This window comes from Lissotriton helveticus, chromosome 11, assembly GCF_964261635.1.
Source record: "Lissotriton helveticus chromosome 11, aLisHel1.1, whole genome shotgun sequence".
Lineage (NCBI taxonomy): Eukaryota > Metazoa > Chordata > Amphibia > Caudata > Salamandridae > Lissotriton > Lissotriton helveticus.
In genome coordinates, this window is record NC_136072.1 from 14,563,077 (window position 1) to 14,587,139 (window position 24,063).

At 43.9% G+C, this 24,063-nt stretch overlaps 1 protein-coding gene across 1 annotated transcript in view; it reads left to right on the plus strand.

The window, feature by feature from the left end:
- LOC144792390 (putative cation-transporting ATPase 13A4) overlaps positions 1-24,063 on the plus strand; it is a 466,918-nt gene that overhangs the window by 237,200 nt on the left and 205,655 nt on the right. Inside the window, exon 15 of the mRNA XM_078667375.1 lies at positions 23,258-23,344. Coding sequence (XP_078523501.1) covers positions 23,258-23,344 — 87 coding nt within the window. The remainder of the gene's footprint in view (positions 1-23,257; positions 23,345-24,063) is intronic.

The window sequence follows — 24,063 nt, forward strand, 5'->3', positions numbered from 1 at the left end:
TGGCTGTAGAAGTACCCGGTTGTTGTTCACTTGGTACCACCTCCGTAGTGGCTCTCGTGCTTTTTGTTGTTCTTGTTTCACCCTCTGAGGACGATGTCTCATTTTCTGAATAGGGATTATAGGCTCGATTGGGGCGTCGGCGGGCGTACACTTCTGCCCAAGTGTACACCTCGCCGAGCTTATAATCTATGGTATCCCTCTTATACTTACGCAACTTGCGTTCTTGAGTTTCACGTGTATGTTTCTCTAATTGTGCTTTCACATCTTCCAATAAAGTGGCTAGCTCAGTGGGATCCATGGCTTCGTCCAGTTCCGCCCTGATCGTTTTAATGTCTTTACTTAATTCTTCCAAAGATTTGGACAATTCCTCCACTATCAACAGGATCAAATCCAGCGAACATTTGTTGAGGATGGCGAACCACCGCTCAACAAACTTCGCATTGTTCTTGCATAAAAGAGGTTTTAAAGGAACCCGTAGGCCCCTCGGGATCCGCTGGGCGCGATGGTACCGCACCAGCGTAGACGCGTGTAATTTCTGGTTGCATTCCTTTTTTAATAAGTAGAGCAGTTGTTTCAGATTACTCTCAGGGCTGCGGGTACTAGCAGCCGCTATGACCTCTTCCTGAATCATATCATAAATTTTCTCTGCATCCCCCGCCGTGAACGCGAAGGTGTCCGCTTTCAACTCCGTCATGCCGGTTATACTTTCGTAATTCATGTTTCTAATCTGTAGCGTGCCAAGTCCTGTGGACAGAAAGGATACGATCTAGAAATGAGCGAGGGACTTGCACAGCGAATTGTTCCAATTCTAATCAGTGGTGAACTCTGTAGCGTGCAAACAGGTCAGGGCGCTGTCTGTACCTCCCAGCGTGAGTCTGAACTAATACAAAGCTCCTCCCGTTAGGCAGGAGACACCCTGTTGCACAGCATTGAAGGATGACAAATTGTCTTTTTACTTAATCCATAAATTTTTTTCTCATGTTGAGGTTCCAAAATATATTTATTATTTCATCACGGTTTCCACAAAATCATAATTCAGTAGTATATCCAACAACTTCATAATCCAATATAACACCTTCCCCAATGCATTTCGGGCCGATTTGCTGGCCCTTCCTCAGGGGTCAACTCTACAAAAAAAGGAAATACATCTCCATATCACTGTGGGTGTAGTATACAGTTTTCAAACAAAATCATCTACTTGCATCTAATTCATGCCATTAATTGAATCTCTGTGCATCATATCTCCTGTGCCAAAACAATCACTAAAGTGTCAATTCTACATAATACCTATCAGGTAGTGCACCCGGATGCCCGGTAAAATAATGTCAAAAAATGTGTTTAGGAATATCAATATAGGACTAGCTACGTTGTATTTAGTGGAACTCAGAAGGTATATCTGCGGGCAAACCCTTAGGTTTGGACATGAAGCCCTCACACACCAACCTAGTTGGTGTCATGCTTCATCATCGGGCCCACCACAGTGACACCGAATGTGTCCCGGGTGTGCTGCGACTCCAGATTACTGAGGAGCTGGTATTCTTGCTGAGTGTGCAGTGCTGGTGAGAATGAGGGTGAAAGGTTAAAAGCTATACAGGTGGTCCCAGTTCCCGAGGGTAAAGGTAAATTTAATACCTGGGCCCCTGTTAGCAAGATAAAAAGGCTGTGGACGATATGGAGTGTATTAAGAGCTCCTACGTCCATGTGGTCTACATGTTTCAGCCAGGCCTTTTGATTAAAACTGGCTTTCCTCAGGACCAATGAGTATGTGTAAGTGATGATTAACTATATTAAGTGATAGTGTGTGGTGAAAAAGTGTTGCACTCGCTAAGGTGCCGTACGTGTAAGAGGGGGATTCCCTCTACTTTACTGTACATAGAACACAGAGACAATACAGACATACAAAGAGAACCAATGAGAATGGTATATACCAAAACACAACATATGGCCGACTTCTAGTGTGCGTGAGCGACCTAGAGCGGCAGAGAACTTGGCCATGAGTGGATGCCATGGCCAGGGTGAACTATGGCGATAAAATATTAAACGCGGTGGCAGTGGTGGGCTACACAGCGAAACAAGCATAGCGTGAGGTACAGGTAAGTATGGTACATAATTCCTCACACTTGCTACTTGCTGTTAAAGCCTCATGGGTCACTTGGCAGGGAGTGAGAGAAGACCCTAAATGTTTTAAAAGGTCATAGTTAGGAAGGTACCTGTGGGGAGAAAATGCTGCTTACCCAGAGCGTCGTGTAGAGATCACTCGTTTACTCACGGTATTTCCGATCAGCGTGCTCCTGCGACCTATCGTCCTGCTCCAGTGTCCCGAGTGAACTGTGCATGGATCAGGTGAGTGCTTAAATAGCCGGTTCAATTGGTGTCACCTGGAGAGGGGAGAGGGTGCGGTCGCGCTAGCTAGAAGTGCGCATGCGCTGGTAGCTAGCGGCACTGGTGCTGCGCATGCGCATAGTGTGGTAGTCGCGCATGCGCAATGGGAGGCCTGGGCACTGAACAGTAGCGCATGCGCCTCGGAACCCCGGAGGTATACAGCATTGGTATTGACATGTGCACTCTAGTGCGTGCACCATGTGGGGGAAAGAAATTAATTAGAAAGGCCCGTGAGGGGCCAATGAAGGTTAACAAAAGATAAAAATGATACAAAAGCAACAACAGCGAAGGGAGGCCTCTGGGCAAATAGGGCAACTACAGGATAGGGACAGACCACGAGTCTGAGCGCAGACAGGGACACAGACCACCTACATGGAGGTGATTATCTCGCTAGAGCATTCCACGGGATAGAATCGTTGAGCCCCTCTATATGGGTAGAAAGGCGGTAAATCCAGCGTTGCTCTTTAGAGAGCAGAGTTTTCTCATCGCAACATGAAAGTGCGAATTGTTCGATGACTGTCCAGGTGAAGTCATTTGGGGTGTGATTTTGCACGATGAAGTGTTGGGTTAGCTTACTGATATTTTTGCCACAGCGCATTGTGCTCCTGTGCTCGGTCATCCTGGTTCTGACTTTTCTGGTAGTCATACCGATGTATCTCAGACCGCAGCGACAGGTGATAAGGTATATCAGGTTAGACGAGTTACAATTAGTAAATTGCCTTTGTGTCCAGGTTTTGCCAGTTTCTAGTGACAATGTTTTCGAAGGGGTAGTCAGGTGGCAGACGCTGCAGTTATTACATGGTTGGTGGCCTGTGAGTTCAGGTAGGCCCCATGTATTCAAAATTGTCTGACCTTTTAGTTGTGTCTTTCTGGGTCTCGTGGAGACCAGCTGGTCCCTCAGATTTTGTGCTCTCTTGTATGCGAACCGGGGTGGATCCCAGTTCCTTGTACCTGAATTGATAATTTTCCAATTTTTACGAATTATGCTGGAGACCTGGTTTGAGGCGGTATTGTAGGTGGTGACGCATGTCATTAAGGGAGTTTCTGGTGGTTTGACAACAGTTTCGAGGAGGGCCTCCCTGTTCTGGTTGCGTGCTCGCTTGCAAGATTTTGAAATAATTCTAGTCGGGTAACCACGGTCTTCCAACTTGTGGACCAAGGCTTTGGACTGGTGTTTGAAGTCATGGAGGTTGCTGCAGTTCCGGCGTATGCGCAGGAACTGCCCAAAAGGCAGATTCTCCCTCAAAGGTCTGGGGTGGAAACTGTCAAAGCGTAACAATGAGTTCCTGGATGTTGGTTTGTAATGAGTGGTTGTTGTCAGACCCCCTTGATCAGCTCTTATGTTGAGGTCTAGAAACGCTAGTTCCGTTGGGCTGCTAGTGCAGGTGAACTTGAGAAATGGATCAAGGTTGTTGATCCACGTGAGGAAATCTTTCAGTGTTTCCTCATTGCCCTCCCAGACAATGAGAATATCGTCAATGTAGCGACGCCAGATTGTTATATTCGCTGAGTAGGGGTTCGTGGGGGCTTCGATGTTAGTCTGTTCAAAATGGTGGACATACAGCCCCGCCACGCTCGGCGCAAAGACACTGCCCATCGAGGTACCATTAGTTTGCAGGAAGAATGTGTCCTCATATTTGAAATAGTTCTCTTTTAATGCCAGAGTAGCGCAATCCAGAATGAAGTGACGGGGTGTGTGGTATTGCCAGTCAATCTCCATCAGGATATCGTGGAGTACCTTCAATGTGGCATCCTGTGGGAGGCTCGTGTAAAGACTCTCCACGTCTAATCCAACCAGAAGATGTTTATCGCTGTCGAAACTAACATCCTTGATGATGTTAAGGAGATGTTTCGTGTCTTGGATGTAGGATCGGGTTTTTTGGACTAGCGGGTTCAGGTAGTGATCACAGAACCGTGACAGCGGCTCTAGGAGGGATTTTATCCCTGACACTATAGGTCTGCCCGGTGGTGGGGTTACCCCTTTGTGCACCTTGGGCATGATGTAGAAGTAGGGTACTTTCGCATCACGTGTGTTGAGATATTCAGCCTCTTGCTTAGAGATGTATTCTGCGTCAGACGCCTCTTGCACTAATTCTATGATCTTTTTTTGTAGATCTTTAGTCGGATCTCTCTGTAATTTCTTATAGTTACGAGTGTCGCTTAAAAGTCTGCGGCATTCTGTGTCGTAGTCGCTTTTATTCATGATGACTATTCCGCCCCCTTTGTCTGCTGGTTTAATGATGCGAGTAGGGTCATTTTGAAGTTTCTTGACGATTTCCCTATCTCGGAATGAAAGATTATTGAAATGGTTGTGGGGTTGTAATTTCTCGACTTCTGAGTATACTGCCAACTCGAAGGTGCTGATCTCTACTGGCACGGTGGCAGGTGACGGGGTGAAGTTGGATTTGAGTTTCAGCCCTGTTTCGTTAGTGATTTCTGGGTCAATTGGTTTCTCCTTGTTCTCAAAGAACGCTTTTAACCTCAGCTTTCTGAAAAACTCGGTCAATTCGACGTGGAGTTTAAAAGTATCTAGTCGGGTGGTCGGGACGAAAGATAGCCCTTTGTTCAGGACATTGGTCTCCTCATTGGTGAGGGGTATATCAGAAAGGTTGAATACTAGGTTATTAGTCGGTTTTGTCATTTGCTCGGGCCCGCTTGTTCTTTGGCTTTGTTCCTTGTGTTTGCACTGACCGGGTCTTCTTCTGTTGACCACTGTGCTGGTTGGGGCGCCCACTGCACCTGTTGTGGCGGATTCCTCCTCTTGCCACGAGGTCTGCGGCCTTGGCCTAAAAAAGGATACCGTTGATTTGGGTTGTTCTGGTAGTATGGCATCTGGCCGGGCGGGTATAATGGTGGATATCCATAGTATGGAGGCATTGGTCCAAAGGGAGGAGGTCCGAAATTTTGGAATTGTGGGGGGCCTTGCCATGGTTGTGTCTGTTGCTTCCCTCCACGGCCTCTTCCTCTGGTTTTATAGGATCCATTGCTGGAGCCGCTAGAGACGGAACTGTTGTCGCCCGAGCTATCAGTGTTCTGGCCTCTTGTGGGTGCAGTGTACGCATCATCAGCATAGGGATATGTTTTTAGATAGCTGAAATTTTTGAGATCCTTTTCAAATTTCTTTATCTTGGTTTGGGTTAGGTATTCTTTGTAATCGTTCATCTCACGATTCTGATCTTCCAATTTCTTTTTGTATCCTGTCAGAGTAGTCTTGAAATGAGTCTCAGTAGCTTGGATCTCTATTACAACTGCGTCTGAAAGACGTTTAGCAGTTTTTATTATCAGGATCAGCCAGTCCCTGGTGCAGTGCCAGGCTATCTGGGCCCAGTCTTTCCTGAAGGTGACATCGTCAAGGAATATTCTTGGGGCGTTAGTGACTAGTAAGCCTTTAGGCGCTGTATTGGTCCTTAGATATTGTGCAAGGATAACGCCATGCAGAATGGTACGTATCCTGTTACGCTTTTTCTCAGTAAGAGTGTCCCAGTCTGTAGTTTGCGCTATTGTTGTTGCTGTGTTGAAATCTGCCAAGAGTGTGGGGTCATCGAGGATTTCAGTGACGTCTTCCTCGGTAAAGGTTAGGCCTATGTTTTGTGCCATCTTGTATCAGGTGTCTCTCGCAGCTGCGCGCTGCCAAATGTCAGCAAATCAAAAGGGAGAGAGAGGACTAGGTAAGCCAGTCCGGGTCCCCTGGTTATATGTAGGAATATCGTTACGAGTGTCGCTTAAAAGTCTGCGGCATTCTGTGTCGTAGTCGCTTTTATTCATGATAACTATTCCGCCCCAGACCTTTGAGGGAGAATCTGCCTTTTGGGCAGTTCCTGCGCATACGCCGGAACTGCAGCAACCTCCATGACTTCAAACACCAGTCCAAAGCCTTGGTCCACAAGTTGGAAGACCGTGGTTACCCGACTAGAATTATTTCAAAATCTTGCAAGCGAGCACGCAACCAGAACAGGGAGGCCCTCCTCGAAACTGTTGTCAAACCACCAGAAACTCCCTTAATGACATGCGTCACCACCTACAATACCGCCTCAAACCAGGTCTCCAGCATAATTCGTAAAAATTGGAAAATTATCAATTCAGGTACAAGGAACTGGGATCCACCCCGGTTCGCATACAAGAGAGCACAAAATCTGAGGGACCAGCTGGTCTCCACGAGACCCAGAAAGACACAACTAAAAGGTCAGACAATTTTGAATACATGGGGCCTACCTGAACTCACAGGCCACCAACCATGTAATAACTGCAGCGTCTGCCACCTGACTACCCCTTCGAAAACATTGTCACTAGAAACTGGCAAAACCTGGACACAAAGGCAATTTACTAATTGTAACTCGTCTAACCTAATATACCTTATCACCTGTCGCTGCGGTCTGAGATACATCGGTATGACTACCAGAAAAGTCAGAACCAGGATGACCGAGCACAGGAGCACAATGCGCTGTGGCAAAAATATCAGTAAGCTAACCCAACACTTCATCGTGCAAAATCACACCCCAAATGACTTCACCTGGACAGTCATCGAACAATTCGCACTTTCATGTTGCGATGAGAAAACTCTGCTCTCTAAAGAGCAACGCTGGATTTACCGCCTTTCTACCCATATAGAGGGGCTCAACGATTCTATCCCGTGGAATGCTCTAGCGAGATAATCACCTCCATGTAGGTGGTCTGTGTCCCTGTCTGCGCTCAGACTCGTGGTCTGTCCCTATCCTGTAGTTGCCCTATTTGCCCAGAGGCCTCCCTTCGCTGTTGTTGCTTTTGTATCATTTTTATCTTTTGTTAACCTTCATTGGCCCCTCACGGGCCTTTCTAATTAATTTCTTTCCCCCACATGGTGCACGCACTAGAGTGCACATGTCAATACCAATGCTGTATACCTCCGGGGTTCCGAGGCGCATGCGCTACTGTTCAGTGCCCAGGCCTCCCATTGCGCATGCGCGACTACCACACTATGCGCATGCGCAGCACCAGTGCCGCTAGCTACCAGCGCATGCGCACTTCTAGCTAGCGCGACCGCACCCTCTCCCCTCTCCAGGTGACACCAATTGAACCGGCTATTTAAGCACTCACCTGATCCATGCACAGTTCACTCGGGACACTGGAGCAGGACGATAGGTCGCAGGAGCACGCTGATCGGAAATACCGTGAGTAAACGAGTGATCTCTACACGACGCTCTGGGTAAGCAGCATTTTCTCCCCACAGGTACCTTCCTAACTATGACCTTTTAAAACATTTAGGGTCTTCTCTCACTCCCTGCCAAGTGACCCATGAGGCTTTAACAGCAAGTAGCAAGTGTGAGGAATTATGTACCATACTTACCTGTACCTCACGCTATGCTTGTTTCGCTGTGTAGCCCACCACTGCCACCGCGTTTAATATTTTATCGCCATAGTTCACCCTGGCCATGGCATCCACTCATGGCCAAGTTCTCTGCCGCTCTAGGTCGCTCACGCACACTAGAAGTCGGCCATATGTTGTGTTTTGGTATATACCATTCTCATTGGTTCTCTTTGTATGTCTGTATTGTCTCTGTGTTCTATGTACAGTAAAGTAGAGGGAATCCCCCTCTTACACGTACGGCACCTTAGCGAGTGCAACACTTTTTCACCACACACTATCACTTAATATAGTTAATCATCACTTACACATACTCATTGGTCCTGAGGAAAGCCAGTTTTAATCAAAAGGCCTGGCTGAAACATGTAGACCACATGGACGTAGGAGCTCTTAATACACTCCATATCGTCCACAGCCTTTTTATCTTGCTAACAGGGGCCCAGGTATTAAATTTACCTTTACCCTCGGGAACTGGGACCACCTGTATAGCTTTTAACCTTTCACCCTCATTCTCACCAGCACTGCACACTCAGCAAGAATACCAGCTCCTCAGTAATCTGGAGTCGCAGCACACCCGGGACACATTCGGTGTCACTGTGGTGGGCCCGATGATGAAGCATGACACCAACTAGGTTGGTGTGTGAGGGCTTCATGTCCAAACCTAAGGGTTTGCCCGCAGATATACCTTCTGAGTTCCACTAAATACAACGTAGCTAGTCCTATATTGATATTCCTACATATAACCAGGGGACCCGGACTGGCTTACCTAGTCCTCTCTCTCCCTTTTGATTTGCTGACATTTGGCAGCGCGCAGCTGCGAGAGACACCTGATACAAGATGGCACAAAACATAGGCCTAACCTTTACCGAGGAAGACGTCACTGAAATCCTCGATGACCCCACACTCTTGGCAGATTTCAACACAGCAACAACAATAGCGCAAACTACAGACTGGGACACTCTTACTGAGAAAAAGCGTAACAGGATACGTACCATTCTGCATGGCGTTATCCTTGCACAATATCTAAGGACCAATACAGCGCCTAAAGGCTTACTAGTCACTAACGCCCCAAGAATATTCCTTGACGATGTCACCTTCAGGAAAGACTGGGCCCAGATAGCCTGGCACTGCACCAGGGACTGGCTGATCCTGATAATAAAAACTGCTAAACGTCTTTCAGACGCAGTTGTAATAGAGATCCAAGCTACTGAGACTCATTTCAAGACTACTCTGACAGGATACAAAAAGAAATTGGAAGATCAGAATCGTGAGATGAACGATTACAAAGAATACCTAACCCAAACCAAGATAAAGAAATTTGAAAAGGATCTCAAAAATTTCAGCTATCTAAAAACATATCCCTATGCTGATGATGCGTACACTGCACCCACAAGAGGCCAGAACACTGATAGCTCGGGCGACAACAGTTCCGTCTCTAGCGGCTCCAGCAATGGATCCTATAAAACCAGAGGAAGAGGCCGTGGAGGGAAGCAACAGACACAACCATGGCAAGGCCCCCCACAATTCCAAAATTTCGGACCTCCTCCCTTTGGACCAATGCCTCCATACTATGGATATCCACCATTATACCCGCCCGGCCAGATGCCATACTACCAGAACAACCCAAATCAACGGTATCCTTTTTTAGGCCAAGGCCGCAGACCTCGTGGCAAGAGGAGGAATCCGCCACAACAGGTGCAGTGGGCGCCCCAACCAGCACAGTGGTCAACAGAAGAAGACCCGGTCAGTGCAAACACAAGGAACAAAGCCAAAGAACAAGCGGGCCCGAGCAAATGACAAAACCGACTAATAACCTAGTATTCAACCTTTCTGATATACCCCTCACCAATGAGGAGACCAATGTCCTGAACAAAGGGCTATCTTTCGTCCCGACCACCCGACTAGATACTTTTAAACTCCACGTCGAATTGACCGAGTTTTTCAGAAAGCTGAGGTTAAAAGCGTTCTTTGAGAACAAGGAGAAACCAATTGACCCAGAAATCACTAACGAAACAGGGCTGAAACTCAAATCCAACTTCACCCCGTCACCTGCCACCGTGCCAGTAGAGATCAGCACCTTCGAGTTGGCAGTATACTCAGAAGTCGAGAAATTACAACCCCACAACCATTTCAATAATCTTTCATTCCGAGATAGGGAAATCGTCAAGAAACTTCAAAATGACCCTACTCGCATCATTAAACCAGCAGACAAAGGGGGCGGAATAGTCATCATGAATAAAAGCGACTACGACACAGAATGCCGCAGACTTTTAAGCGACACTCGTAACTATAAGAAATTACAGAGAGATCCGACTAAAGATCTACAAAAAAAGATCATAGAATTAGTGCAAGAGGCGTCTGACGCAGAATACATCTCTAAGCAAGAGGCTGAATATCTCAACACACGTGATGCGAAAGTACCCTACTTCTACATCATGCCCAAGGTGCACAAAGGGGTAACCCCACCACCGGGCAGACCTATAGTGTCAGGGATAAAATCCCTCCTAGAGCCGCTGTCACGGTTCTGTGATCACTACCTGAACCCGCTAGTCCAAAAAACCCGATCCTACATCCAAGACACGAAACATCTCCTTAACATCATCAAGGATGTTAGTTTCGACAGCGATAAACATCTTCTGGTTGGATTAGACGTGGAGAGTCTTTACACGAGCCTCCCACAGGATGCCACATTGAAGGTACTCCACGATATCCTGATGGAGATTGACTGGCAATACCACACACCCCGTCACTTCATTCTGGATTGCGCTACTCTGGCATTAAAAGAGAACTATTTCAAATATGAGGACACATTCTTCCTGCAAACTAATGGTACCTCGATGGGCAGTGTCTTTGCGCCGAGCGTGGCGGGGCTGTATGTCCACCATTTTGAACAGACTAACATCGAAGCCCCCACGAACCCCTATTCAGCGAATATAACAATCTGGCGTCGCTACATTGACGATATTCTCATTGTCTGGGAGGGCAATGAGGAAACACTGAAAGATTTCCTCACGTGGATCAACAACCTTGATCCATTTCTCAAGTTCACCTGCACTAGCAGCCCAACGGAACTAGCGTTTCTAGACCTCAACATAAGAGCTGATCAAGGGGGTCTGACAACAACCACTCATTACAAACCAACATCCAGGAACTCATTGTTACGCTTTGACAGTTTCCACCCCAGACCTTTGAGGGAGAATCTGCCTTTTGGGCAGTTCCTGCGCATACGCCGGAACTGCAGCAACCTCCATGACTTCAAACACCAGTCCAAAGCCTTGGTCCACAAGTTGGAAGACCGTGGTTACCCGACTAGAATTATTTCAAAATCTTGCAAGCGAGCACGCAACCAGAACAGGGAGGCCCTCCTCGAAACTGTTGTCAAACCACCAGAAACTCCCTTAATGACATGCGTCACCACCTACAATACCGCCTCAAACCAGGTCTCCAGCATAATTCGTAAAAATTGGAAAATTATCAATTCAGGTACAAGGAACTGGGATCCACCCCGGTTCGCATACAAGAGAGCACAAAATCTGAGGGACCAGCTGGTCTCCACGAGACCCAGAAAGACACAACTAAAAGGTCAGACAATTTTGAATACATGGGGCCTACCTGAACTCACAGGCCACCAACCATGTAATAACTGCAGCGTCTGCCACCTGACTACCCCTTCGAAAACATTGTCACTAGAAACTGGCAAAACCTGGACACAAAGGCAATTTACTAATTGTAACTCGTCTAACCTAATATACCTTATCACCTGTCGCTGCGGTCTGAGATACATCGGTATGACTACCAGAAAAGTCAGAACCAGGATGACCGAGCACAGGAGCACAATGCGCTGTGGCAAAAATATCAGTAAGCTAACCCAACACTTCATCGTGCAAAATCACACCCCAAATGACTTCACCTGGACAGTCATCGAACAATTCGCACTTTCATGTTGCGATGAGAAAACTCTGCTCTCTAAAGAGCAACGCTGGATTTACCGCCTTTCTACCCATATAGAGGGGCTCAACGATTCTATCCCGTGGAATGCTCTAGCGAGATAATCACCTCCATGTAGGTGGTCTGTGTCCCTGTCTGCGCTCAGACTCGTGGTCTGTCCCTATCCTGTAGTTGCCCTATTTGCCCAGAGGCCTCCCTTCGCTGTTGTTGCTTTTGTATCATTTTTATCTTTTGTTAACCTTCATTGGCCCCTCACGGGCCTTTCTAATTAATTTCTTTCCCCCACATGGTGCACGCACTAGAGTGCACATGTCAATACCAATGCTGTATACCTCCGGGGTTCCGAGGCGCATGCGCTACTGTTCAGTGCCCAGGCCTCCCATTGCGCATGCGCGACTACCACACTATGCGCATGCGCAGCACCAGTGCCGCTAGCTACCAGCGCATGCGCACTTCTAGCTAGCGCGACCGCACCCTCTCCCCTCTCCAGGTGACACCAATTGAACCGGCTATTTAAGCACTCACCTGATCCATGCACAGTTCACTCGGGACACTGGAGCAGGACGATAGGTCGCAGGAGCACGCTGATCGGAAATACCGTGAGTAAACGAGTGATCTCTACACGACGCTCTGGGTAAGCAGCATTTTCTCCCCACAGGTACCTTCCTAACTATGACCTTTTAAAACATTTAGGGTCTTCTCTCACTCCCTGCCAAGTGACCCATGAGGCTTTAACAGCAAGTAGCAAGTGTGAGGAATTATGTACCATACTTACCTGTACCTCACGCTATGCTTGTTTCGCTGTGTAGCCCACCACTGCCACCGCGTTTAATATTTTATCGCCATAGTTCACCCTGGCCATGGCATCCACTCATGGCCAAGTTCTCTGCCGCTCTAGGTCGCTCACGCACACTAGAAGTCGGCCATATGTTGTGTTTTGGTATATACCATTCTCATTGGTTCTCTTTGTATGTCTGTATTGTCTCTGTGTTCTATGTACAGTAAAGTAGAGGGAATCCCCCTCTTACACGTACGGCACCTTAGCGAGTGCAACACTTTTTCACCACACACTATCACTTAATATAGTTAATCATCACTTACACATACTCATTGGTCCTGAGGAAAGCCAGTTTTAATCAAAAGGCCTGGCTGAAACATGTAGACCACATGGACGTAGGAGCTCTTAATACACTCCATATCGTCCACAGCCTTTTTATCTTGCTAACAGGGGCCCAGGTATTAAATTTACCTTTACCCTCGGGAACTGGGACCACCTGTATAGCTTTTAACCTTTCACCCTCATTCTCACCAGCACTGCACACTCAGCAAGAATACCAGCTCCTCAGTAATCTGGAGTCGCAGCACACCCGGGACACATTCGGTGTCACTGTGGTGGGCCCGATGATGAAGCATGACACCAACTAGGTTGGTGTGTGAGGGCTTCATGTCCAAACCTAAGGGTTTGCCCGCAGATATACCTTCTGAGTTCCACTAAATACAACGTAGCTAGTCCTATATTGATATTCCTACATATAACCAGGGGACCCGGACTGGCTTACCTAGTCCTCTCTCTCCCTTTTGATTTGCTAAAAAATGTGTTTACTCAAACGGGTTTAAAACAAAAGTTCTCCCCATGTCTCTAGTGCAATACCACATGCTCCCGTCACCGACTAGTGCAGTTAAGGTCAAGTCCCAGATAAAACCCCTTTGCAAGCGTGAGACCGATACTCACGGACTATTTCAACATGCTGCAGCGCGGTGTCTGTAAAATAACAGCACAGCGCGTGTTAACATTACAGTATGCCGCTTGTGGGCTCAAATGTCAGCGCATTCTCCAAAAACGGAGTACTCACTTGGTGAAGTTGAAAGAAACGAGCGTGGTCGTGTTTCAGTCGGGAACCCCAGGAGTGCGCCCGGGTCATGGCGTTTTAACCGTGTTTACCTCCCAAACAGTGAAAACGGACTAAAGAGTACAGAAGTGAACAAAAAAACCGTGGCGGCCATGTTGGGTGAGTGAAATTGACATGCAAACGAAAACATAAAGAATGTTACACCAAATCAATAGTTGTAGCACATGAAACAATTGAATATTCACAAGGCATATGAAAATGCATAAAAGTCAGATTTCAAAATTATAAATAGCACAAAAACTCCATCCGATCGTTAAGACCGTGTGGCTGCATCGATGCCATATAGCGGATCCAGAAATTTTCTCTTTTGAGCAATGTCTGTTTATTGTTGTGGGTGGAAGTGATTTGCTCCAATATCACATATTTCAGTTGTGCGACAGAGTGTTTCTGTTCTACAAAGTGTGTGGCAACAGTGGACTTCAAATTGCCAGTTCTTATATTGCTCTTGTGTTCCAGTAATCGAGTCCTGATCTTCCTTTCAGTATGACCGATATAACATTTGCCACATGGGCACTTGAGCATGTAGATTACATTACTTGAATTGCAGGTGGCATTCACTCTTAGTTTCACTGGATGTCCCTTCATCGGGTGGCTGATGGTATTACCTACAATACAATTGTTGCAGTTACTGCAATTATAGCAAGGGCGTAGACCTCTGTATGTGGTTGGTTCACTGTCTTTGGTCAATGTCTTCAACATCTCTTTGAGATTGCGACCTCTGGTGTATGCAAACATTGGTGGTTGATCAAAAATACCTCGAAAATCTGGTTCAAAACTCAGTACTGACCAGTGTTTAAGAATGATGTTTTTGTAACTGTTACTCAGAATGCTGTATTTCGAAACCACCACCATTCTGGTGTTCGTTGGTTTAACTGTAGTTTGTAACAGTTCCTCCCGTTTCATGGCTCCAACCTGGTTAACTGCTGTGTTTAAAGTCTCTTGTGGGTACCCACGATTTCTGAATCTTTCCACCATGTTGTTGACTTCCTGTTGACAAGTACTTTCCGAAGATACTATGCGTTTCACTCGCATTAATTGAGACAAAGGTAAGTTGCGTTTTAACCCTGGTCTATGAAAACTTTGATAATGCAACAGTGAATTCCTGTCAGTGGGTTTCCGAAAGATCGTTGTGTTCCAAATGTTGTTATCACACTGTATTTCCACATCCAAAAAGTGTATACACCTTCTATCCATGTTCCAAGTGAATTGAATTCGCTCGTTGATCTCGTTCCATGATGTTAAAAATTCTGTCAGTTCCAACTCCGTTCCTTTCCACAGGATGAAAATGTCATCGATAAATCTCAAGAAGATTCTCCCATGTTTGAGCCATGTGTTCTGATTCAAGATATGTGTCTCTTCAAACGCTTTCATCACGATATTCGCGTAGGACGGCGCGGCACAATTTCCCATGGCAGTCCCGTTCAATTGGTGAAACCACTGATCAAATACCGTAAAATAACACTTCTGTACTCTTTAGTCCGTTTTCACTGTTTGGGAGGTAAACACGGTTAAAACGCCATGACCCGGGCGCACTCCTGGGGTTCCCGACTGAAACACGACCACGCTCGTTTCTTTCAACTTCACCAAGTGAGTACTCCGTTTTTGGAGAATGCGCTGACATTTGAGCCCACAAGCGGCATACTGTAATGTTAACACGCGCTGTGCTGTTATTTTACAGACACCGCGCTGCAGCATGTTGAAATAGTCCGTGAGTATCGGTCTCACGCTTGCAAAGGGGTTTTATCTGGGACTTGACCTTAACTGCACTAGTCGGTGACGGGAGCATGTGGTATTGCACTAGAGACATGTGGAGAACTTTTGTTTTAAACCCGTTTGAGTAAACACATTTTTTGACATTATTTTACCGGGCATCCGGGTGCACTACCTGATAGGTATTATGTAGAATTGACACTTTAGTGATTGTTTTGGCACAGGAGATATGATGCACAGAGATTCAATTAATGGCATGAATTAGATGCAAGTAGATGATTTTGTTTGAAAACTGTATACTACAACCACAGTGATATGGAGATGTATTTCCTTTTTTTGTAGAGTTGACCCCTGAGGAAGGGCCAGCAAATCGGCCCGAAATGCATTGGGGAAGGTGTTATATTGGATTATGAAGTTGTTGGATATACTACTGAATTATGATTTTGTGGAAACCGTGATGAAATAATAAATATATTTTGGAACCTCAACATGAGAAAAAAATTTATGGATTAAGTAAAAAGACAATTTGTCATCCTTCAATGCTGTGCAACAGGGTGTCTCCTGCCTAACGGGAGGAGCTTTGTATTAAAATTAGAACAAGACCAGCAAAGGGGAGATGAGGTAGGGGAAAACTTGGATATACAAACAGGGGTTAGTACTGCTCTATTATAGATAAAATAGAGCGACTGAGTAATGCGAGCAGCAGCTGAAATTTTAAATAACTTAGACCATAATTTATCTCAATCAGAAACAGGTATTGAGAGAGCAAAGTCGGTTTCCCAGGCTAATTCTGAAGGGGATTTAGGTCGTTCAGTAGTATGAGAAGAGAGTAATTTATAGATATGAGCTGCTTTAGGTTTATGGTCTTGAGAGATATTATAAAGCGGTGTAGGTGGAATTATTGAAGTGGAAACATTGGAAAGGTCAAAAGTATTCAAGTGCGATTGCAAAGCTGTTGATATCAAAATATATCATCAAGAAAAGTGTCAGGTAAACAATATTTCAACTGTAACATCGAAAAGGGAATGACTGAGGTCAGAGAAATGAGTTGATGAACAAAAAGAATTCCCTTCTCCTTCCAGTGTTTGTAGTAGAATTACTTACTTTTGTACTTAATGTATTTGTTGTACTAAATAGTCGAGGACAAAAAGCATTGAAAAGGGTCAAGACCAGTAACAAATGTGTTATATAATAAGGTTTGGGAGTTTTTCAAAATAGGATGATTAGTTATAAATGTACAGTTAGACATGTATATTACATTACGAAAAGAAAAATCTTTCAATAAAGATTGTTCAAAAGAAATCCATCGTGGTATAGGAGTGTCACCAAAATCAAAAGAAAGGGCAAAAGATTGTCTGATTAAGAATGCATCGTGATATGTTTTGAAATCAGAAAAACGGACACCTCCTTCAAATTTGGGACGTTTAAGCTTTGCAAGGGAAATGCGTGGGTGTTTGTTGTTCCAGAGAAATTTAGTGCAAAGAACATTAATTTGAGAAAAATATGATAAAGGAATTCGAAAAGGTAACATACATAAAGTATAAAGAATATGAGGAACAATCATCATTTCAATGGTATCAAGTCTACCCTACCAGGATAAATGGAGAGGTGACCAGGAAAGTAACAGAGATTGAATCTTATTGGTTAATGCATTAAACTTGTGTTTAAGGGTGACATTCAAGGTAGAAGAAAACCATATACCCAGGTATTTTATTTTATTGGGACACCAAGTAAAATTAGTATCTGTGAACATATATTGGTAACATAAGGAATTCAACGGTAGTACCTCTGTTTTTGAGAAGTTCAATTTATATCCCGAAATACTGGAATATAATTTAACCTCTTCTAGAAAGGGGGGAAGGGATGTGATAGGGTTAGACATATAAACTAATATATCGTCTGCGTAAGCTGACAATTTAGTTTCTAAAGAGTTATAGGTGATACCAGAAATGTGTGCCTGAACACGGATACGTTCAAGGAATGGTTCAAGGCATAAAACAAATAATAAGGGTGAAAGAGGGCAACCTTGGCGGGTACCTGTAGAAAAGGAAAAATAATTAGAGAAACGGTTATTTTCAAAAATACTAGCTCTGGGATTGGAATATAACAGTTTAACATATGATATAAAGGTTGGGCCAAAACCAAACCATTGAAGTGTTTTAAACATGAGGTGCCAATTAATTCGGTCAAAGGCCTTCTCAGAATCCAAAGATAAAGCAGCTAAAGGGGACTTAACTTTCTTACTTAAGGAAATGATATTAGCAAACATACGATTATTATCTGCCGCCAATCTGCCTTTAATAAAACCTTTTTTTTGTATTTTTTTATTTTTTATTTTCAGGAAAGGTACGTCAGATACATAACCATACGTAAAGATCCATATACAATAACAAACAGAATATATAAATGAAGCATTTTTTGGATCAACAAAATTCACAAAGGAACAGTGGAAGAAGAGAGAGCCCAAAATAAAAAGAGAGAGAGAAAAAAAGAAAGAGGGAGCAGAAAAATGGAAGAAGCAAAATCACGGAGAGGGAGGGAGTTGGAACCTAGACAGAGGGAGAGGAAGCGAAAAACCCAAACATATACAATTCATTATACCCACAATCCACTCTCTCACCCTCTGCCTCCTCGCCTCAATTCCTCCCCCCCTTCCTAACCCTGTGTCTGCAGCTCCAGTAAGGGTCCCCAGATTTGCTGCCCTTTTTTCCTCGCTCTGCTCCCCTTGCATTTGTATAACCCAGATTCCAAATTAAATATATGAAGCAGTCTGGCATACCAAGCCTGATATGTCGGGGGGTCCTTATCCTTCCATTTGGAAGCAATCATTATACGGAGGGCTGCTGTTACCATGAAACAAAAATAAGCCTGCGTTATTTCTAGCTGCAGGGATTCGTGCGTTTAATAAAACCTGATTGATCCGTTTTAACCAGCAATGGGATAATACTCTCCAGGCGGGTGGCAAGGATTTTTGCGAATATCTTACAGTCATAATTAATTAATGATATAGGGCGGTATTTTTTACAAAGAGAATGGTCTTTGTCGGGTTTGGGTATAAGGACAATTAAGGCTTCCATGAAGGAACCCGAGGCTTTGGATTCAGAGATAAAAAAATTGAAAAGTGCCAAAAGTTTGGGAATGAAAATGGAGGAAAAGGCGGAATAAAATTCAATAGAGAGGCTGTCAGGACCTGTAGCTTTAGACCTCTTTAAGGATTTAATAGCATCAGTTATCTCTTGTGAAGTAACAGCTCTTTCTAATCAATCAAATTCATCGGGTAGGGAAGGGGGAGAAGGAAGGCCAGAAATAAAGGTATCTAAATTGAGAGGGGAGGGATTTGTGTCATCAGAATATAATGATTGAGAGTACTCATGGAATACATGAGCAATATCCTCATCCGGTTAAACAAGGGTATTAGTAGATTCCTTTAGAATAGGACCAATATGTTTACGTTCAGATTTGATTTTTAAGTAGTTGGCCAATATCCTACCAGCTTTATTTTGACCTCCATGATATTTAGATTTAATTTTAAGAAGGATATTACAAGCATCAACGGTAGCTAATTTATTAAGCTCAGATTTGGCCTTAATCAGTTCATGTAGTGTTTTTGGGTATTTAGAGGTAAAATATGTATGTTCCAAAAGTTTTAGTTGTTGCAATAATGCCGCATATTTATTACGAGCAATCTTCTTTTTGCCTGCAACATAAGAAATAGTGAAAGCACGAAAAGATGCCTTAAAAGCATCCCAATTGTTACAAGTGGAGGTATCAGATGGGTCATTGAGTGTAAAAAATTGAGTAATAAATTGAGTGGCTGCTGAAACAAAATGGGTGTCAGATAATAAAAAAGTGTTTAACTTCCATCTGCTAAATTTGGGGGAATCTAAAGAAAGGTCTAAAACAGAAAGAATCAGGGCATGATCCGAAATGAAAATAGAACCAATCTCTGATGACAAAAGCGATGGTAAGAGGGATTTACCAATCAAGATATAGTCAATCCTAGACCGAGTCTGGTGACCATTCGAAAAAAAGGTAAATTCATGAGAGTCAGCATTGCAAGTTTTCCAAGTATCAAATAATGAACGAGAGGCAATGGCAGATTGAAAGGCTTTATGGGACCTGCCTGGATTAAATTTATATTTGGATTGTCTGTCAGAATAGGGATCTAACCATTGATTAAAATCACCAGCAACAACAATATTCGGAGAATCAATAGAGGAAAGTAACATTTTGATGGAAATCCAAAATTCAGGGTCAGGTCGGACAGGGCCATAAATGTTCAAAAGAACTATTTCTTTACCTTGTATAACAACTTTAGCCATTACCCATCGTCCATCAGTATCATTATGAGTAGGGTCAGCAATTTACTTAATTTGCTTGGCCTCCAGTCCATACCAAATTTAGAATCTATTGCCTAAACTTCAAAAAACACATGTTAGGGCCTAATTTAGATCTTGGTGGAGGGGAATACTCTGTCACAAATGTGACGGATATCCCATCCACCATATTATGATTCCATTGTATCCTATGGAGATTGTAATATGGCAGACGGGGTATCTGTCACCATTGTGACAGAGTATTCCATCTGCCAAGATCTAAATAAGGCCCTCAGTCTAAGAGAAAGACTGCCAAGATAGATTATACCTGAGTCTCATGTAAACTTTATCCAAAGATTAATTCCTTTCACATAATTCATTGGAGGGAAAGTGATATTTTTCCATTATTTTTCCATTAATCTCAAGCTACCGCTTTAAAATGCTGTGAAGTGTAGAACTTGCCATCATGGGGAAATTTGTGCCATCAGCATTTATGAAGGAATTAAAATAGAACACCATGAACCTCGATACTTGAAATACTTGGGAGCAGAAAACAGCTCCACATGGCTGCTGCATCACTTCGCAGAGCCTACTGTATCTATAGTCACTTGGCCCAAAGTAATCGGATCTCTGCACCAGTTTCTGCAGCAGGCAAGTGTCATTGAAACCTTTGCTAAGCCGGGAACCTCTAATTCCAGGTTCACGCCCAGGTTAAAAGCAATAAGACAGAGGTTTCTCCGCTAACTAGAAACAATAAGAGGACCAGCCCCACATCTCACAACATTATTTGTCTCACATTCAGTCAGAACCTGCAGATATAAAGGGGCTCAAGACCTATTGAGATATAAGTCCAGAGGTGAAAGGAAAGACTATTTTCTTATTTTCTGTAAAATTTGAACTAGGATTAGTTCCAGACTCATGGAAAGGCTCCATTTTGCATCCAATTTCTTAGAAAGGTGTTCGGTTGAAATACAGCTATAATTATTGCCATATAGCACCGTTAGATGTAAAAGTCAAAGCCTACACCAAAATCCTTTTGGAGGAGTTAGAACGATGGGCCAGTGATAAGCACATTATTCAATTTTTTCAGATCAGATTCACACTTAACTGTAGCACAATTGGCAACACTTTGGCTTAATCAACTTAGCACATAACTATATCACTAAATCTAGTTCTCCCCTTTTATGCTTGCTTCAATGTCTATTCGGTGGCCTTAGACAGTCCATATTGGCAAAATGTGATATCCCAGAATCTCTTTTGAGAGCCATGATCTCATATCCAAAGGTGAGGCTTCACCAAGCATTGAATGAGCTTCACATTTACAACCAGCAAAATAAGCTCAGAGCCAGTGAAGCTAAAACAAAAATAATGATCTTTGGGAAATGGAAAAATCAAGCAAAACAGAGCTGGACTCTGGGTAACAGAACTTTGTTTCATGCTGCATCATGCCACTATTTGGGACTATGGCTTTCTGATTCTGGGTCCCCACAAGACCAACAGGCAACCAACCCGAATAAACAATTGGCCTTAAGATTCGTCATGTAAAATGTTCAGCTGTATAGCCCGTCAGTCGACTCCATCCTCAAAGCAAACATTCTTCCATTGAATTCATATGGCCAACACTGATGTCCAATCAGAATTCAAACACTACTGGACTCAATATAAGGCAAAATGTACAAATAAGTCTTACTACTTCCAAATACAAAAGTAAATCACAAACCCTTTTAGCATTTGGTTTAAGAAACCAGGAACATGCGCTGGATTCATAACACTCCGCTATATCATCTTGAAAGCTAAAGTCCACACCCAGAAGTACCACCTGCATGAAATGATTAAAATTAAGGACGACCCTACAAGTTAAAGCCATTGTAGATCTAGAATTCACTCCAGAATAGACTCAAATGTGTCAAAATCAGCTCTCAAACTAACTAAAAGAGGCAGCTTCAGTTTATCTCACATGTCAATGACTCCACCGCCTTCATTCCTTTCAAACCTGCTGATCTTCTCAGTGACATGTGTAAGATTTCAACCATGCAATGCTGCCTGAGGGAAACAACAAGTGAAAGAACAGAGCTTCATAAGAATGAGCTTCCTGCTGGTTCCATCAAAAGACATCTGGAGATAGTGGGCTAACAGGAACCATGGCAACATAGTCTGGTCAGTTATCAAAATGAAAGGATATTACACCTTTATGGTCTGGCATCACAGCACAGCTGTTGCCAGAGAATTATGTGAGCATCAATAGAGAAGGGCTTTGGCCCCCCTCACATGTTGGGAGACAGAAGTGCATCTTTGATTGGGCAGATTTTGGGTGCTTCGAGAAAGAAATGATTGACCTCAAACATAGTTGTGATCATTTTGTTTATTTATCCAGCTGCCTGAGCTTGAATTTTCAGGGGCACACATAAGACATTGGAATGTGGTAAAAGTGTCTTAGGCAACTAGATAATTTATGGTGTTTTTCTCTGGTGGCAACAGAGTTGGGAAGAGGGAACTGATTAATCTAAATGAATATTTATATCAGGATTCACAGTACAACTGCACCTGACCTTTCAACTTACACTAATACCCCAATGTTATTGTAAAGTTCTTTGCTTCCACACAAATACACATCTATTCCCCTCCTTTTTTATGTGATGCTTCACATTACCATACAACATTCTTTTAAAGCCAGACCTACTGGAATTGCCAATTCTTGTTTTTGGTACTATCCAGGGGATAAGACAAAACTTTTAAAGACAATTTTTATAAAAAAATGGGCACTTTATTTGCAAGAAGGCCTTCAAACACTACGGGCCCGATTCACAAAATGAACTTAAGACTAAATCCTAAACTTACTACTATTTGGTATTCATAGAATGCACTTACTACTTTCGGGATTCACAGAGTGAACTTACTACTTTCGGGATTCACAGAATAGATTTAAGACTACGAACTTTACGTCCGCACTCGGGCCGGAAATTCCGGCCCGGAGGCGGAGCTTCCGGGTTGGGGGCGGAGCTTGCGGCCTGGAGGCGGAGCTTGCGGCTTGGAGGCGGAGCTTCCGGCTTGGGGGCAGAGCTTGCGGCCCGGAGGTGGATATTCCGGCCCAGAGGCGGATCTTGCGGGCCAGAGGTGGAGATTTCAGCCATGGCTAAATCCCCACCTCCGAGCCGGAAGCTCCGCCTCCAAGCCACAAGCTCCACCCACGGGCCGCAAGCTCCGCCCCCACGCCGGAAGCTCCGCCTCTGGGCCGGAATTTCCGCCCCGAGTGCGGACGTAAAGTTAGTAGTCTTAAATCTATTCTGTGAATACCGAAAGTAGTAAGTTCATTCTGTGAATCCCAAAAGTAGTAAGTTCACTCTGTGAATCCCGAAAGTAGTAAGTGCATTCTGTGAATACCAAATAGTAGTAAGTTTAGGATTTAGTCTTAAGTTCATTCTGTGAATCGGGCCCTTCTTAAATACTGGGGACCTACTGTGCTCTGTCAGATAGCAAACATCCTATCTTGTATCTTGAAATGTTTATAGGTAGAATTGTTGTGTTATCGCATCACATGCAATTTACAAATATGAATAATGAAATTATATATATGTATACATATATATATTTTTTATGTGTGCTGCATTGCTTATCACCAAACTAACATATTTTCTTCTTTTTGCTGCCAGGAGGTTGAGGATCAGAGTATCAACGAAAACATCATCGGGAAACAAACATCATCAATGACTATCAAACCAGGACCGAAGGCCACCAAGGTACTTCCATACAGCGTGGTAGATTTACAAAGATTTACGCAATGCAATGCAGCAAGACCCCTTGGAGAGGGCAGGAATGTTCCAAATCTACTAAGATATGGTGCATACCTCTCCCTCTCCACTTGTGCATTTGTGGCTGCTGAGTGCCAACACAGGCACTCTTGCACCATGGTGCACGGGTGTCTGAGTACCAGACAGGGTTGTTTTTGTGCAGGAAGGAACACATTCCTGAGCAAAAGCTATCCTCTGAGACTTTGTCCTCTATCTATGGGTGTTACAGAATAGACGAGTTCTAGATAAATATGGCCCAAAATGCGTGCAAAATGTTATGTCCCAAGCGTCATTGGAGTAATATTGAATGACTGTTTGAGGCCATTTTTATAAAGCTCTTAATTGATCAAACCATCTCAAACGGCTGCTAGATACTATGGTAACAAAGATAATGGTTAAGATAATTAAATTAAACTAAATATCTATTCATATAAATGTCATCAGTGATGTCATTGACCATGGCATGAGTGATGTAATATGTGAGGTCATAAGCAGTGCAGAGCGGGGGGCACGAGTTATAGGTAGCTCAGCTAAATATAACTGCTGAAGGTCAATGGTTTTGTAAAAGTGAAATCTGAGCCTAACTATAACGTCCCTGTAACCTTTGGTTTATTCAGTGAATATATATATGTAGGTCGACATAACCAGCAGAGACTTTAGGCCACCTC